At 52.5% G+C, this 16,132-nt stretch overlaps 1 protein-coding gene across 9 annotated transcripts; it reads left to right on the forward strand.

Annotated features, from left to right (window-relative positions):
• Window positions 1-848: 848 nt before the first annotated feature.
• Window positions 849-6,241, forward strand: MAMSTR (MEF2 activating motif and SAP domain containing transcriptional regulator). Of its 9 annotated transcripts, none has more exons than XM_060083553.1 (10): window positions 849-965; window positions 1,228-1,626; window positions 2,730-2,822; window positions 3,445-3,620; window positions 3,800-3,984; window positions 4,315-4,417; window positions 4,635-4,829; window positions 5,117-5,338; window positions 5,417-5,471; window positions 5,675-6,241. In XM_060083553.1, exons 2-10 carry the CDS (start codon window positions 1,569-1,571, stop codon window positions 5,956-5,958), a joined length of 1,371 nt encoding a protein of 456 aa, XP_059939536.1. In that variant the 5' UTR covers window positions 849-965; window positions 1,228-1,568; the 3' UTR covers window positions 5,959-6,241. The 9 variants fall into 9 exon arrangements, with proteins under 9 accessions (XP_059939536.1, XP_059939537.1, XP_059939538.1 ...); XM_060083554.1 differs by having other exon boundaries at window positions 1,303-1,626; XM_060083555.1 differs by having other exon boundaries at window positions 1,373-1,626.
• The last annotated feature ends 9,891 nt before the right edge of the window (window positions 6,242-16,132 follow it).

Genomic DNA, 16,132 nt, shown 5'->3' on the forward strand with positions numbered 1-16,132 from the left:
TCTATTGTTAAGACTCGGGAGCGTAGTGATGATATTCTGTGGAATAAGGCATCAGGGCCCTTGCCTGGAGCATTGGGCTCCTGCCGAATCCTCCGTGATATTTATAGCCATGGCCTCAGCTTGCCCTCTTGCATGTAATCCAATCCAGGAGCACTGTGGCCTCCCACACATCTCAGGACAGAGCCCTAAACTTGTTCTGCCAAAGATCAGGCCCTCAGTCCTGCCAGTGGGAAATAGCCAGCGCTCCCTTCGACCTCCCATAGCCCATACTCCAGCCTCCTCCCTCAGACCCAGGAGTCTGGGTTCCCAAGCCCCTTCTGGACCTTTCTGCCTGTCGGGCACACTGACGGATCTCAACGTTTCTTGTACCTGTTCTGGAATCCCTCTTCCCTCACACCCGAAAGTATGGGCCCGCAACCCACTCCTCCCTCGGGCCCAGGAGTCCAAGCCTCTGCCTCTTTTTCTTCAAATGCAGGAATTCAGGTCTCCAGCCCCCTCCTCCCTCAGACCCAGGAGTTCGGGGCTCCAGTTTGAACTTTTCCCTCCCCCGAATCCGACTCTGGCTGCTGCGTCAGGGAAAAAGTAAGCGACAGGTGGCACCTGCCTATAGGGACGGGGCACGACCACCTGCCGCTGCTGCTCACCCTGAGCCCCTCTCCTGGCACCTGCTTCTGTCAGTCCGCCCGCCGCTGCCCCTTTCGACCCCGCAGCCCCAGGACGTGGAGGAGGAGCGAGCCGGGAACCCCGACTTCCGCCCCGCCCCAGGCCCTCCCAGTCCGTGCTCCCGCCCCTTCTCAGGATGCCAGGAGGGGCTCCTGTCTCCCCCCGCCCCTCTCCATCGCTCCCGACACGCCCCCAAAGGGGGGCACGAGGCGGTCCCAGGCTGGTAGGGCGGAACCTGCCGCCTCCGGCCTTGACTGCGGGACTCAACCCGCTCCAGAGCACAGCTGAGCCGAGCCCACCTGGTGAGAAGCCCCTGGGGTGGGGGGTGGGAGGGGAATCCGCCTTAACTCTTCTGTCACCTCTCTGATCCTAGTCCCTTCCCCACAGACCGTGGCGGCTGACACCCACCCACGCCCTTCTCAAATGCAGGTGGCAGAGACCCTTCCATTCCCCAGGGACCTATCGGGTCCCCTTTACCCTCTTGACCAAGGCTGTTGGATTCTAGGCCCCTTAGAGTATTGAGTTCCTTCCCTTCACCCCCTTTTCCTCCCTCTCCTTTCATAGACCCGGGGTCCAGGCCACCAGTGCCCTCCTTCTTAGGACTCAGGAGTCCCAGATCTGAGGCCCTTCCTCCCCCAGACCTCAGGAGCACTGTGGCCTCCCACGCATCTCAGGACAGAGCCCTAAATGCGTCCTCCCTCACACCCAGGAGTCTGCGCTCCCAGCCGCCTCCTCCCCCAGGATCCAGAAGTTATGGCCCAAGGCCGCTCCCATCTCTAAGTTCCTCAGGCCCTTTCCCTGCTGCGTTCACATGCAAGGGACGCCTCCTGACCTCCACTCTGACCCTGCCTCCTGTGGGGGCCCTGCTGTCCCCGCCAGTCCAGGTCCCCATCCCAGCCTTGGCAATGACCCTGGCGGCTTCCTCCCAGCGCTCCCAAATCATTCGCTCCAAGTTCCGATCTGGTGAGAGTCTTCTCTCTGTACACGTAGGGAAGGGACCCTCCCAATGCTGGGAATATAAGTCTGGGAGTCCGCACGGCGGGGTGACATGGGGGGGTGGTGGTGACACATGCCAAAGGCATGTGTTTTCTGTGCAAGAGATTATTTATGTAAAGGAGGCCCCAGCAAAGGGGTGGAGTTGTGGTTGACAGTGAGGGTGCAAATGGCTGGTGCAATGCTCACGTGAATAGTGGGGAATGGGCGGCTAGGGGTGGGCGTACAGAGGACCAGGTACTGCCAAGGAACAGGGGCTTAAATTGACACCTGTGCAAATCGGAGGAGCGCCCAGTGTGGAACTGTGGGCAAGGGGACAATGAGCTCTCAGGCCTTGAAAGCGTCAAAGGTTACATTTCAGGTCCCAGCGCAGGTGAAAAGTGTGCAAGTGGGTACACCTGGGGGTAAAGTCCTGAGTAGACAGAGCGTACCTGAGTGTGCAAATGAGTCTGCTTCTGTGGTTGGGTGGGTGCGAAGACACCAGTAACCAAAGAGCAAGGAGTGTGCAAAAGAGTGCACGTGTACAAAGAAATGTGCAAAGAGAGATCCTTGCTCCACAACTGGGGGCCAAATTCTGAATGCATTAACGTGGCTGGGTGTGTGCCGAGACAGTGAACCTAGGATGAAGAGTGGCAAAGGGTACCAGTGCACAAAAGTGCTGTAGATGCAAAAATAGAGCCCAGGGAAATGCGTGTTTGAAGGTGGGTGTGCGAAGGGGGCGACTGAGGGGAGGCCCAGAGGTAGTGCAGAAGGGAGTGGGCGTGTGCAAAACGGGGTGCGGGGATGAAAGGGGCGAGGTACAAACGCTAAGATGGTGATTGGGCGGAGGATGGGGTGGGCATCGGCTGACGAAGGGGGCAGGTGGAGGAGTTGGGGGCAGGGCTGCCTTCTGCCTGCACCACTGTCTGGCTCCTGGCCCTAGAATGGCTCTGGCCTTCGGCGCTGTGCTGGCAGGGAACAAGCAGGAGGCCCGGGAAGGGAGCAGGCTGCCCGCCCACCCGCCTGCACGGGGTGTGTAAGGGGGCTGGGCACACGTGTCCCGCCAACAACTGCAGCTCACACTCGCCTGCCAGGCCAGGCTCTTGGACACTCCCTTCCCGCCTTTCTCCTCCCACCTCCCTCCACAGTCCTCCAGCTTCGGATCCACAGACGCTATCAGGACACGAGTAAGTGTGGGCCCTGAAAGGGAGGGGATGGCGGCCCCACTCCCTTGGGGCACCCTGGAGTGCAGCTGCCACACATCTTGCTTCGGTTCCCCAGCCTCAGTCCCTATGCCCCAGGGTACATTGCAATCCCATCCTGCCCTTCCCCAGGACCCAGGAGTAAAGATCCCTGGCTGCCCCACCCCTAGGAGCTTTTCTTCCTGCTCTTGGGCTTTTCCCACTCCAATGAAATGCATGAATCCAGATCCTGTTTGTTTGGAGAAGACAGGCATCCCACACCCCACACTTGGCACACATACAAATCTCAGGATGTGGATTTCAGCTTCTCTCTCTCCCCAAGAACCAGGAGTGCTGGTCCCACCCTTGTCCCAGCAAAACCCCAGGAATCTGTGATCCTCAGCTACCACACCCCTTGGTGACTGAGGATGAGATTCCTGCCTTTCTTGAGAATGTAAAAGTCTGGGTCCCTAGCACTTCTGCCCTTAGATCCAGGAGTCCAGACAACCAGCTCCTGCCACTTGGGTTTCACTCCCTGGCTCTGTCCTCTTGCACCCGGGGGCTGGGGCCTCCAGGGTTCTCCTTCCCATGCGGCCTTGTTTCTCCCTGCCTGGCTTGCTGCCTGCAGCCCTCTCAGGGTCCTTTGCTGCCTCTCCATTCTTGGATCCAGATCCATGGATCTCAGCCGCAGACCCGGCTCTGGCTCCGGCCCCAGCCTCACCCTCGAGCCCAGCGCCTTTCCTCTTCAGCCCTGGGGTCCTTCTCCCTGAGCCAAAACACTGCCCTTGGCGGTCCCTGAAGAAGGTGAGTCTCGACCAGAGTGAAGAGAAAGTCCCCCTGAGAGTCTAGCCTTGGTCCTCCTTACTGCTGCCCATTTTGCACCTCTCTGATGGGGACAAGCCGACCCCATACTTTTCACGGGGCTCTGGGGCAGGAAAGTGGGAATGGAGCAGAAGCGGTTGACATCATACCTGCTTTTTCAGGAGTCTCCCAAGATCTCCCAACATTGGAGGGAGCCCAAGCCCAAGAAGAACTTGACATACCACCAATACATGCCCCCAGAGCCGAGACAAGGGTCCAGGGCAGACCCCCAGGCTGAAGGGTCGGCCTTGGGTCCCCCTGGACCACCTCCATGGGAATGGACAAACTCACAGCAGCCACCTCCTAGGTATGACCCTGTTTTTGTTCTCTGGGAAGTTCAGGCCCCCAGCTCCCTTCTCCCCCAGGACAAGAGTCCAAATCCCCGGCCCCTCTCCCTTCAGTTCCCAGAAATCCTGACCTCATCCCCGAGAGCCTGAGCCACCTCCTCCCCACCCCCGCCCCCTGCCGCGGTCCCTCTTCTCTCAGGCACCCGAGTTAGCCTCCTCTGTTCTCTCGGAGCTTCAGAACTCAGGTCCCTTGCTTCCCTGCATCTTCAGGAGCCCCTGTCTTTGAGGACTCCAGAATGCCTTTTCTCTCTGCTCCTTCTAACCTGTTTTCCCCTCACAACTCTCGCCAGGATGAAGCTCAGTCCCCTCACTCCCTCCCCACCAGGAGTCCCCAGCCCCTCGCCCTCTCCACACAAGTTGGAACTTCAGACTCTCAAACTGGAGGAGCTGACGGTGAGTTTGGGGAGTAGCTTCCCAGGCTGGCCCTCTCGCTCAGCGGGGACCGAGAAGTCTAACCTTGCAGCCTCTGCTCCATTGGAGATCCAGGACCTAGGGTCCCCAGTCCCTCCTCTCTCGGTTTCCAAATGTCCAGCTCCGACCCCCCCCCGCCCCCCCGCCACCTGCGCCCCGGAGCCCGCCTAGCACGGCTTCTCTCCGCCTCCCTCCCTAGGTCTCAGAGCTCCGGCAGCAGCTGCGCCTGCGGGGCCTGCCAGTGTCTGGGACCAAGTCGATGCTCCTGGAGCGCATGCGCGGCGGCGCCCCGCCCCGCGACCGGCCGAAGCCGCGGCGCGAGGACTGTCAGGCGGGTGCTCCCTGGCCTCGCTTCAGGCGCAAGGCTTTGGGAGCCGCTGGGAGGCCGGGCTCGGTGAGAGCGGGACTACGCGCGTGGACCAATGAGGAGAAGACAAAGCGGGACGGGGCGGGAAGTCGAGAAAAGAATAGCCAATAAAGTGTGTGGGGCGCGGTTAAGAGCGAAGGGGGAGGATCTTAAGGGAAGGGAAGCCAATGAAAGAATAGGGGGCGAGGCCGAAGGGAGGCATGGATGAGTGAAGGCCCGGGCCGGGACCAGGAGGTGGAGCCACAGGTAGCGAGTGGTTGGTGTTGCTCCCAGTGGGCACGGCTTATAGGAACTCGCCCTTTTCGCCGTTCTAGTTGAAGCCGAGTCCAACATCTCACTCGCTGCCCCCTCCACGTGCCGCGGAAACCCTTGTGACGGCTCCGGCTCCTGCTCCGGCTCCGGCTGCATCGACGGCTCAGCCTCCAGCTCCAGCTCCAGCTCCAGCTCCAGCTCCAGTGCCGATCCCTTCTTCAGCAGCAGCCTCGACAGCCCTGACACTGGAGGAGGAGCTGCAGGAAGCGATCCGCAGAGCGCAGGTGAGAGGGAGCGGGCCTAGGGTCTCAGTCAGGATCAGGCTGGAGTCCCAGGTTCACGCCAGTTCTGCCCGTCCACAGTTGCTTCCGAACCGGGGCATCAATGACATCCTGGAGGATCAGGTGGAGCCTGAGGGTAAGAGCCGAAGTCCTAGATTTGCGGGGAAAGGGGGCCGAGGTTCTGGGCTTCTGGGTTCGCGGGAGGAATAGGTTGGTGTCTGGACTCCTGAGTCCTACGGAGGAGTGCGCTGGGGACCTAGACTCCTGGAAAAGACGAATAGGGTGCTGGGGTCCGGATCCCTGCCTTCCTAAGCTCACACTTCATTCCTCCCCCTACAGACATGCTGCCCCCCATCCCCCTGGACTTCCCCGGCTCCTTCGACTTGCTGTCCCCCTCCCCGGACTCTGAAGGCCTCTCATCTGTCTTCTCTTCCTCGCTCCCATCCCCCACGAACTCCCCGTCCCCCTCTCCCAGGGGCCCCACCGACTCCTTGGATTGGCTGGAGGCTCTGAGTGGGGGTCCCCCACTGGGCTGTGGCCCCCCAGCCCCCAGCATTTTCTCTGCTGACTTATCTGATTCCAGTGGCACCAGGCTGTGGGACCTGCTGGAGGATCCATGGTGATGGATTGTGGGGTTTCCAGGGACTGTGAACTGGTGGGGATGGAGAGGCCACAGAGATAGACTCCCTGAGGGAGGGGTTGGAACAACCAGCAGAATCCCTCCCACCACAGACAAAATCAGAGACAACGCTCATGCCCAGCTGGCCCCTGCACTGCTGCTGACATGCCAACCTCCTGGCTTCCGCCTGACCTCCATATGATCCCCTCCATGGTTGTGTGGTTGGGGGCAAAGAGGTTTCATTTGCTGCTGACCAGGGCAAAACAAGCTGCTTGCTGCTTCCCTCAGAGACCTCATGGATGTTTTTCTTCCCACTTTCATCCCCCCATCCCACTGACTAGATGGATGCCTGTTGCTGGGGAGTCTGGAAGGTGGTCTGTGTTTTTTGGATGCAGGAGAGGGACAGGGAAGAGTAGGGAGAGAGAATAGTCTGCCAGACCCTTGGCTTCTGATTGGAGATGAGAAAAATCAGATGTGTCACGTCTGAGGTCAGATTCTCTCGGAAGCAGAGTCTGAGACAAGATTTGTGTATCCATGACTTAGGAAAGAAATGCTCCTAGGAGAAACCAATGAAGGAATAGATGAAACAGGACAGCGATGGGGAAGAAGACTAGCTAGAATGTGATTTCAGGTGAAGTCCCAGCATCAGCCTGATCCCATGGGGAGCTCTGCAGGATAAATTAAGTGGTAGGGTCTTTCCCACCTTGAGGCAAAGGGACCTGGGCCTTTGAGGCAAAGGGAGATCCCTGTTTGGGTTTATTACTGCTGAATAACAAACCACCCCAAAATTTAGAGTCTTAATTACTGTCTGTGATTGTTCACAATTCCATGGATTGACTGGGCTCAGTGAGGCACCATATAATGTCAACTAAAGCTGCAGTCATCTTAGGGCCCAACTGGACTGGAACATCCAAGATGGCACACTCAGGTGCATCTGGCACCTTGGCAGGGATGGCTAGTAGGCTTGACCCTACTGGGCTGTGGGATATCTGGACTTCTCTCATTCTGGGTGTGGTCTCAGTGCTCTCCCTCTCCATGTGGTTCCTTTCTCCAATAGGTAGCTGGGCCCCTCACATGGTAGCTCAGGGCCCCCCAAAGTGAGCATTCCTAGGGGAGGAAGCAAAAACTTCCAGTCTCTTAAAGACTAAGCTTGGAACTGGCACAACGTCACTTCCACCACATTTTATTGGTTAGTGCAAGTCAAGGTAGCCCAGGCTGAATATGGGAGAAGACTACACAAATGTATGAATATCAGGGGGCATGGTCATGGGGCACTGTCTTTGGAGACCTGCCACTACATCCCTCTAGGCAGTCATGGGCCACAGGTCACAAGAAGGGGGCAGGATATAAACTCCAGGCACCTCAAGCTCAAGGGCAGTCCTGGGAACAAGGTTGCAGGGTAAGCCCTTAGCAGCAAACTGTTTTAAAATATAGGTTTATTATCATTCAGGTATGGTAAGGCCAATAGATCGGTAGACAATTGCCACTGAAAAGATAGTTTGTTATTTTCACAGATCCCAAAGGAAGGGGGCATGCCAAGCTATGCAGGGCACCAGGGTCAGTCAGGAGTTAGAGGGGAAGAGGAGAAACTTGGACAAGAGTCTTTACTGTGGTTTCCTTGGGAAGGAACAGATGAAGCAGAGTAAGCTTAGAATTGTCTAGTTTGAATAATTTCAGCAGGCTCTGGGGTATAAGCTTTGTCCCCAGTTGCCTGGAACTTGGCCCTGGGGTGATTAGGCTGATGAATAGTGGCCTGAAGTATAGAATGCCATAAAGGAAGTGGTTGGGGGTATGGGCTCTGGGTTGGTTGCTTTGCATATGAAAGGCATACTTACATGTCAGTCCTTTATTACCTCTAGAAATTGGCTAGCCCTGGGAGGGGCAGTCCCTCCAATGTCAGCAAGGCCCCAGATGTCAAAGCACCAGAAATACAGAAATAAAAAGCCATGGTTAATGCATAAAGCACACAGAAGCCGGGTGTTGGGTGCACAGAACTGGTAAGAGGAATCTGAGGGGACCTGGGCAGGCTGCCAACAGTGCCCACTATAGGTGGGAATGTACAGTGGATTAGTTATGTGTTACAGGACCTAGAACTAGTGACTTCCCCTGGCTTGCTGTCATGTCAGTTTCCTTATTTGTACCTACAGCCCAGTGTGGCTGAGAGAGTTCACTGAGAATGTCCATGAACTGGACCTGGCATATGACATGTGATGATAAACATTAATCACCATTATTAGCTGCTGGTCGACAATTCTAGTGCCTCGAAGTGTGTAAACTCTGGTGAACATTGAAGATCCAAGATAAAAATGGAAGGGAACAAATGCTCGTTACCATGAGGCAGAGGGAATCTTTGATGTCTTCCAAACCAATCAGGTAGAATTTGTCCTCCTTACTTTCCAGATGAATTAATTAAAGATCAGAGAAGGGGAGCGACCTGCTCAGTGCCACACAGACAGGAGGTGTTGGAGTAGGGTTTTTTTTTTTTTTTTTTGGCGGTACGCGGGCCTCTCACTGCTGTGGCCTCTCCGGTTGCGGAGCACAGGCTCCGGACACGCAGGCTCAGCGGCCATGGCTCACGGGCCCAGCCGTTCCGCGGCATGTGGGATCTTCCCGAACCGGGGCACGAACCCGCGTCCCCTGCATCGGCAGGCGGACTCTCAACCACTGCGCCACCAGGGAAGCCCCTGGAGTAGGGTTTTAAATCAGATTAATATGTCTACAGCCTGTGCCCTCAGGGTTGAAAAATCAAAGAACCTCAATCTCTGCTCTGGTGAAGCTCAGACATTTGCAAAGAGAGTCCCAAGGCAGGGTGATAGGTATTTTCATGGCAATGGTACAAGGAATAGGAGGGGCATGACTCCTAGAAAGTGACCAGAAGCTGCAGGGGAATGGGACAGGGAGGTCAGAGAAAATATTTTTGCCAGGACTCAAAGGGTGAAGAGGAGCTGGTCAGAGGAAGCTCTTGGAAGACAGCGTCCTTGTAGAGGGAGAAGAACATGCAAAGGCTTGAAGGTGTGAAGGGCGCTGCCACCTGGGGAAACTTGTGAGGTCAGGGTTCCTGGAATAAAAGGTGGGTGTTGGTGCTGTGGCAGAATTCAGGGCTGAAGAGGTGGGTGGCGGCTGAGTCCTGCAGGACCCTTCACATCAGGATGAAAATTGGTGGGAAAAGGGTACAGTCAGCCCTGGAAAGATCCGAAGGGGTCTGGCAGGTCTTCCTGTGTCTCTATTTCCCTTCTGACACTTCTGTGCCTATACCCCTATATCAGTCTGTTCCCATCTCTCCTGTGTCCAGAGGAGGGCGGCCTTGAGCTGAGAGCCTGTGGGCCCTGTGTGCAGTCTCAAAGAGAGTCAGGGCTAGGGGTGGCTAAGGAATTCTCTGGAAGGTGGAGATTTGAAAGACAGACCCAGGATTGCGAGGAGTGTGCAGGTTTGAGTCCAGAGTCTGAGGGACGGGCTTGGGTCCTGCATTCTCCATGGCCTGTCCCTCAGCCCTTTTCCAGACATGTCAGCTACTTCCTCCTGCCCCTGAGGCAAGGACTGGGCCTCCCCCAAGGGGGTGGGGAAAAATGAGGGCTGGACCTATGGGGGAGCTGGGGGGAGGATGAAGTCAGATGGGGACCCCTCCCCTACCATGCTGCCATCCCACGATCTCAGTGGAAGCATGAAAAACACCAAGAATATATTTGACAAATTACCCATTTATTTTATAGAGACGTTCCCCAGAAAGACGCATTCATATTCACTGGGGAGACGGGAGAAGAGTATATTTTGCTTTTCTCCCCCTTCTCCCTCCCCCTCCTCCTCTTCTTCTTCTTCTTCTCTCCCCCCCAACCCCATTTCTCCCTCCCTCCCTTCGTATCTCTCTTTCTCCCTCCTTTCTCTGTTACCACATAGCTAACTGGCTGCTTCCAATCACTGACTTCTATTCTGCCTTTTACCTCTATTGTATTATTATTATTATTATTATTATTATTATCATTATTATTTGGCCTCGCAGTTTATGGGATCTTAGTTCCCCAACCAGGGATCGAACCTGGGCCCTCAGCAATGAAAGCATGGGGTCCTAACCACTGGACCGCCAGGGAATTCCCATCGTCCACCTTATTTTTTCTTTCTGCTTCACCAGAGATGACCATCCCCCAGCTCCCAACTCCACCAACCACCTGAGATCCTCGTCGTCATCAAGCACAGCCTCTTAGGGACCTGTGGGAGAATTTCTCTGGGAAACACACCCAGGAGAGCTTGACACAGAAGCAGGTGCCATGGTGGTTGAGGGTCATCTTTGGGGCCAGATTCACCTGTGTGGACTTATCTCTCCACCACTAGCTGCCTGGCCTAGGGCAAGCCATTTAATCTCTCTGTGCCTCAGTTTCTTCATTCCTATAATGGGAACAAGGGCAATAGTACTTTGTGGGGGTGGTGTGAGGAATAAATTAGTTAACCTGGGTAAGGTGCTTAGAACAATGCCTGGCGTATAGTAAGTGCTCATTAAGGGTCAGTGACTGTCACCGCCCCACAGAATTGATTTGATTCCCACTCCTCTGCCAAATGGCTGTGTCCCCGCACGTGACCACCGCATGTGCACGAGGGTTGCCCTGCCCTTGGTGTTGTCCAGCTTTCTCATTTTCAGTCTGTCCACTGTTACCTCTTGTTTCTCTCAAATCTTGTTTATCCCTGATGGTGGATGATGGGGACCCCCATACCTCAGACAGCCTGGTGACGAAGACCTCAGAGCCAGGGCAGGTGGGGGTGGGATTAGATGGCTGAACTGGGAGGAAAAGAGGGAAATGGGAATTGTGAACGTTTATTCTCTAGAAGACAGCCTCTCTCCTTCCCTTGGGCAAACTGCTTCAGTGCCAAACCTTCATTCAAACTTTGAACCCAGCCCCTCCCTCTCTGGGGATCCTAGACAAGTCACTTCCCCTCTCTGACCTCATAAATGACCTGGTTCCTAGGTATTTTCCCAAGAGAAGTGAAAACATGTTTGCATAAAGACTTGTACACAAATGTTGATAACAGCATCATTCATTATAGCTCTAAACTGGGGAGAGCCCAAATGTCCATCAGATGGTGAACAGATAAGCACCCCATGGGACACCCACACAGTGCAATACTACTCAGCAGTGAAAAGGTGGCGAATGGTTGATACCTGCAAGGATATGAATGAATCTCAGAAACATGAGGCTAAGTGAAAGAAGTCAAACACAAAACACTAAACATGGAATGATTCTTTATGATTCTAGAAAAGGCAAAACTAAAGTGACCAGGAGGTGTAACCAAGCAGGACCCTATGGGGCCTTCCCGGGACAGGTCCCCCTGTGTCCTCCACATACCTCTTGTCTGTAGAAGAACTTTAGCCTCCTAGGCCTTCCCCGAGTTACAAAGGATAAATTTTATCAGAGAGGTGAGATATGCAGAAGCAAAGGAAAAACAGTCTAGCAAGACAAAATAATAATAGTTTAGCCATTAAACAAAGTCAAGGACCTTTAGTTCCTCCTCAAGGGTTATAGATAATATTCTGAGTCATATCCTTTGAGCTGTTTTGCAGATACTGAAACCCCCACCAGGTGGAAGAAGTTAATTATATGCTACCCACAAGAATGTAGACCCCAGACTGGTTGGAACTAGAAGGTTGATGATGTTGACTCCCAATTACCTCACTACCAACCAATCAGGAGAATGTCCAAGAGCTGATCACGCACCCTACAACCCCTCTCCCTTACCCTGTCTTTAAAAGCCTTTCCCTGGGCTTCCCTGGTGGCACAGTGGTTGAGAGTCCACCTGCCGATGCAGGGGACATGGGTTCGTGCCCTGGTCTGGGAAGATCCCACATGCTGCGGAGCGGCTGGGCCCGTGAGCCATGGCCGCTGAGCCTACGCGTCCAGAGCCTGTGCTCCGCAACGGGAGAGGACACAGCAGTGAGAGGCCCGCGTACCACAAAAACAAAAACAAAAACAAACTTTCCCTGAAATCCATCGAGTCTTTTAAGCATTAGCTGCCTGGACTCCTTGCTTGGTGCCCTGCAATAAACACTGCACTTTCCTTCACCACAACCCGGTGTCAGTAGATTGTCTTTACTCCATGTGGGCAGGCAGACCCAAGCTAGGTTCAGTAACAGAAGCAGTTCAGTGGTTCCTTTCAGTATATTCACAGAGTGGCCCATCCAGCAGTACAATCAATATCAGAGCATTTTCATCACCACAAAAAGAAACCCCATCTATACCCATTAGCAGTCACTGCCCATTTCCTCCCAAACCTCTGCTCCTCCCACTAGGCAAACACTAATCTACTTTTTGTCTCTGTGGATTTGCCTGTTCTGGATATGTCATATGAATGGAATCATATGTGGTCCATTGTGTTCAGCTTCTTTCACTCGGCATAATGTTTCCAAGCTTCACCCGTGTTTTAGCATGTACAGTATTAAAATGGAGCAGGACCCTATGGTCCTTCCCCGCCATGTCCTCTGCCTGCCTTTTGTCTGTGGAAAACCTTTAGCCAAAGAATAAATTTAATCAGAGAAGTGAGAAGTTGCAGAAGCAAAAAAAGCAGTCAAACAGGACAAAACAATAATAGGTTAGTCACTAAGCAAAGTCAAGGACCTTTAATTCCTCTTCAAGGGCTATAGATAATATTCGGATTCATGTCCTGTGATCCATCTTGTAGATACTGAAATCCCCACCAGGTGGAAGAAGTTAACTACATGATGACCAGAGTGTAGCCATGACATAAGCTGCCATAATTCTGAGAATTGGCCTCAAGGAAATGGGAACAAACTGACCCTGGAACTGAAGATTAACTGTACTTAAAATAGTCAAGATGATGCTAATCAGACCACCAATGACCAATTTCAAGACGACTGTCAGAGCTGACTGCTATTTCTGCATGGAGCCCCCTCCCTCTGTCTATAAAAGCTCTTTCCCACTGATTGTCAAGGGGGGCGAGTTGGCCTTTGGACAGAATTCCACCCTCACCCCCACCCCAGTTGCCAGCATCCAAAATAAGGCAAACTTTCTTTTCCACCAACTTTGCCTCTTTATTAGCTTTTGAGCGGTGAGCAGCCAGACCCCCACTTTCGGTTACCGTATTTCACTCATTTTTATGGCTGAATGATATGCCATTTTATGGATCCACCATATTTTGTTCATCCCTTCAGCAGGTGATGGACATTTGGGTTGTTTCCCCTTTTTGGCTATTATGAATAATGCTGCTATCAAATGGGTAGATATTATTGTATATAAATTGTATTCACTAAAGCTGGGAAATAAAGACCAAGCAGAACAAAATTATTGTGTTTACAGACACATCCAGAGTTGGTAAAAGGATAAAGAAAGATAGAAATATTCCAACAAAAGTGAGAATCACCATTAACTGCAGTGGAGGGAGAGAGGCTTTCTGGGTGTTTCTGTATCCTGACAGCATCCCAGGTGTGCAGTAAAGGGTTAACTCAACAGTCTTGGGGGTGCTTAAACCCTGCACATTCCAAAGAGAGGACTGACCAATGATCAGCTCCTGGGACATAACCTCTAAGCTCTTGGCTTGTCCTACCTGCTAAGAGTGTCTTTGTTTACTTGGAGCCTTGGACCACATGGTATCAGCTTAACTTCTGGAGGTACTGGAGACTGAGTAGCTGAGGTCAGTCACATGGGCATCCAGCCATTCCTACATGACCAACCCACAGTAAAAATCCTGGGCACCAAGGCTCTTGGGAGCTTCTCTGGTTGGCAGTACTTGGTATGTGTTGTCACACATTGTTGCCGGGAGACTTAAGTGCTGTTCATATGACTCCACTGGTAGAGACAACTGGAAGCTTCCACCTGGTCTCTCCTGAACTCTACCCTGTGCACATTTTGCCTTTGCTGATTTTAATCTGTATCTTTTCACTGTATTAAAACACAAACATGAGTATAACGACTTTCCTGTGAGTCCTTCCAGCAGATCATTGAATCCGAGAGCCGTCTTGGGGTCCACCGACACACCAGGTCTTAATCTGGATAGGAGTTTCTGCTGTTATTCTTTTTATTTACTTATTTATTTATTTAGGCTGCACCGGGTCTTAGTTGTGGCACGCAGGATATTCGTTGCAGCATGTGAACTCTTAGTTGCAGCATGCATGTGGGATCTAGTTCCCCAACCAGGGATCGAACCCAGGTGCCCTGCATTGGGAGCACGGAGTGTTACGTCCTGGACTACCAGGGAAGTCCCTGCCCTGTTATTCTTTTTTTAAAAAAATAAATTTATTGATTTATTTATTTTTGGCTGCATTGGGTCTTCGTTGCACGGCCTTTCTCTAGTTGCGGCAAGCGGGGGCTACTCTCTGTTGCGGTGCGCGGGCTTCTCATTGCGGTGGCTTCTCTTTTTTGCAGAGCACGGGCTCTAGGCACGCGGGCTTCAGTAGTTGTGGTGCCTGGGCTCTAGAGCGCAGGCTCAGTAGTTGTGGTGCATGGGCTTAGTTGCTCTGCGGCATGTGGGATCTTCCTGGACCAGGGCTTGAACCCATGTCCCCTGCATTGGCAGGCAGATTCTTAACCACTGCACCACCAGGGAAGCCCTGTTATTCTTTAAACTGTGCATTTTATGAATGTTTCACATGTATGATATTAGAATTTAAAAAAATAATCAGGACTTCGTAATGAACAGAGGCAAATAAAGAAAAGGGAAGAATTAAAAATAAGTTTCAGGGTTGGGTTGTTGCAGAAGGCTTGCTGTGGCTTTTAAGAAAACATGCAGGGCCTCCCTGGTGGCGCAGTGGTTGAGAGTCCGCCTGCCGATGCAGGGGACACGGGTTCGTGCCCCGATCCCGGAGGATCCCACATGCCGCGGAGCAGCTGGGCCCGCGAGCCATGGCCGCGGGGCCTGTGTGTCCGGAGCCTGTGCTCCGCAACGGGAGAGGCCACAGCAGTGAGAGGCCCGCGTACAGCAAAAAAAAAAAAAAAAAAAAAAAAAGAAAACATGCAAAAGAGAAATATCTTCAAGAAGAGCAAAGTGAAGAATCACTCAATTCACTTTGGCCTACTGAGTTTTAGAATCCCAGAATCTCGCTTAGCAGACTGACTTCAAAGCTCAGGAGAAGTGATAAAAATACTAAAAGAGACCTCATTCAAAGAGAAATGTAATTGAAAATGGTGCCATTTTCCCCCAAAGAAATCGGAGATAATTTTAAAAGATGGTAATATCCAACTTTGGCAAGACTGTGGGAGAATGGGCTTAGACGACAGAATATAAATTTTTTCACAAGTTATACAGCATAGTTGATTTTAAATGCACACTTCATGACCCAGAAATTTCAATTCTAATAATATATCCTTTAAAAGAAATATTAGTATGCACGCATAAAGATTTCCCACACTATAGCCAAAAATGGCAAATGACAAGGATATTCTCCCCAGCATTATTCGTAATAGCAAAAAATAACAAACGCCCTAAAAACCTTCAGGTGGAGTATGGATGTGCCATAGTTGATGAATACAATAGAATCTTTTGCAACTACCAAAAGAGATTGGAAAGATGCTTACTACACAAAGCAGATTTAAAAAGAACAGCAAGGGCTTCCCTGGTGGCACAGTGGTTGAGAGTCTGCCTGCCGATGCAGGGGACACGGGTTCGTGCCCGGGTCTGGGAAGATCCCACATGCCGTGGAGCGGCTGGGCCCGTGAGCCATGGCCGCTGAGCCTGCGCGTCCAGAGCCTGTGCTCCGCAACGGGAGAGGCCACAACAGTGAGAGGCCCGCGTACCACAAAAAATACATACATAGATAAATAAGTAAAAATAAAAAGAACAGCAAGTTCCAAAATTTGTACGGTCGTATATGTAAACAAAAAATGACACATGATCTTTTTACATTTTATAATTTAATTTTTTTTTTTTTTTTTGCGGTACGCGGGCCTCTCACTGTTGTGGCCTCTCCCATTGCGGAGCACAGGCTCCGGACGCGCGGGCTCAGCGGCCATGGCTCACGGGCCCAGCCGCTCCGCAGCATGTGGGATCTTCCCGGACCAGGGCATGAACCCATGTCCCCTGCATCAGCAGGCGGACTCTCAACCGCTGCGCCACCAGGGAAGCCCTATAATTTAATTTTTAAGTTTTAAATTTCTTTTAGTTTTCTTTTTAAAAGCTTGGTTTTTTCCCTTTGGATGGCTCAAGAGTTTATCCCCCAGATGGTTAAGAATTTATCTTTTAAT

This window comes from Mesoplodon densirostris, chromosome 19, assembly GCF_025265405.1.
Source record: "Mesoplodon densirostris isolate mMesDen1 chromosome 19, mMesDen1 primary haplotype, whole genome shotgun sequence".
Lineage (NCBI taxonomy): Eukaryota > Metazoa > Chordata > Mammalia > Artiodactyla > Ziphiidae > Mesoplodon > Mesoplodon densirostris.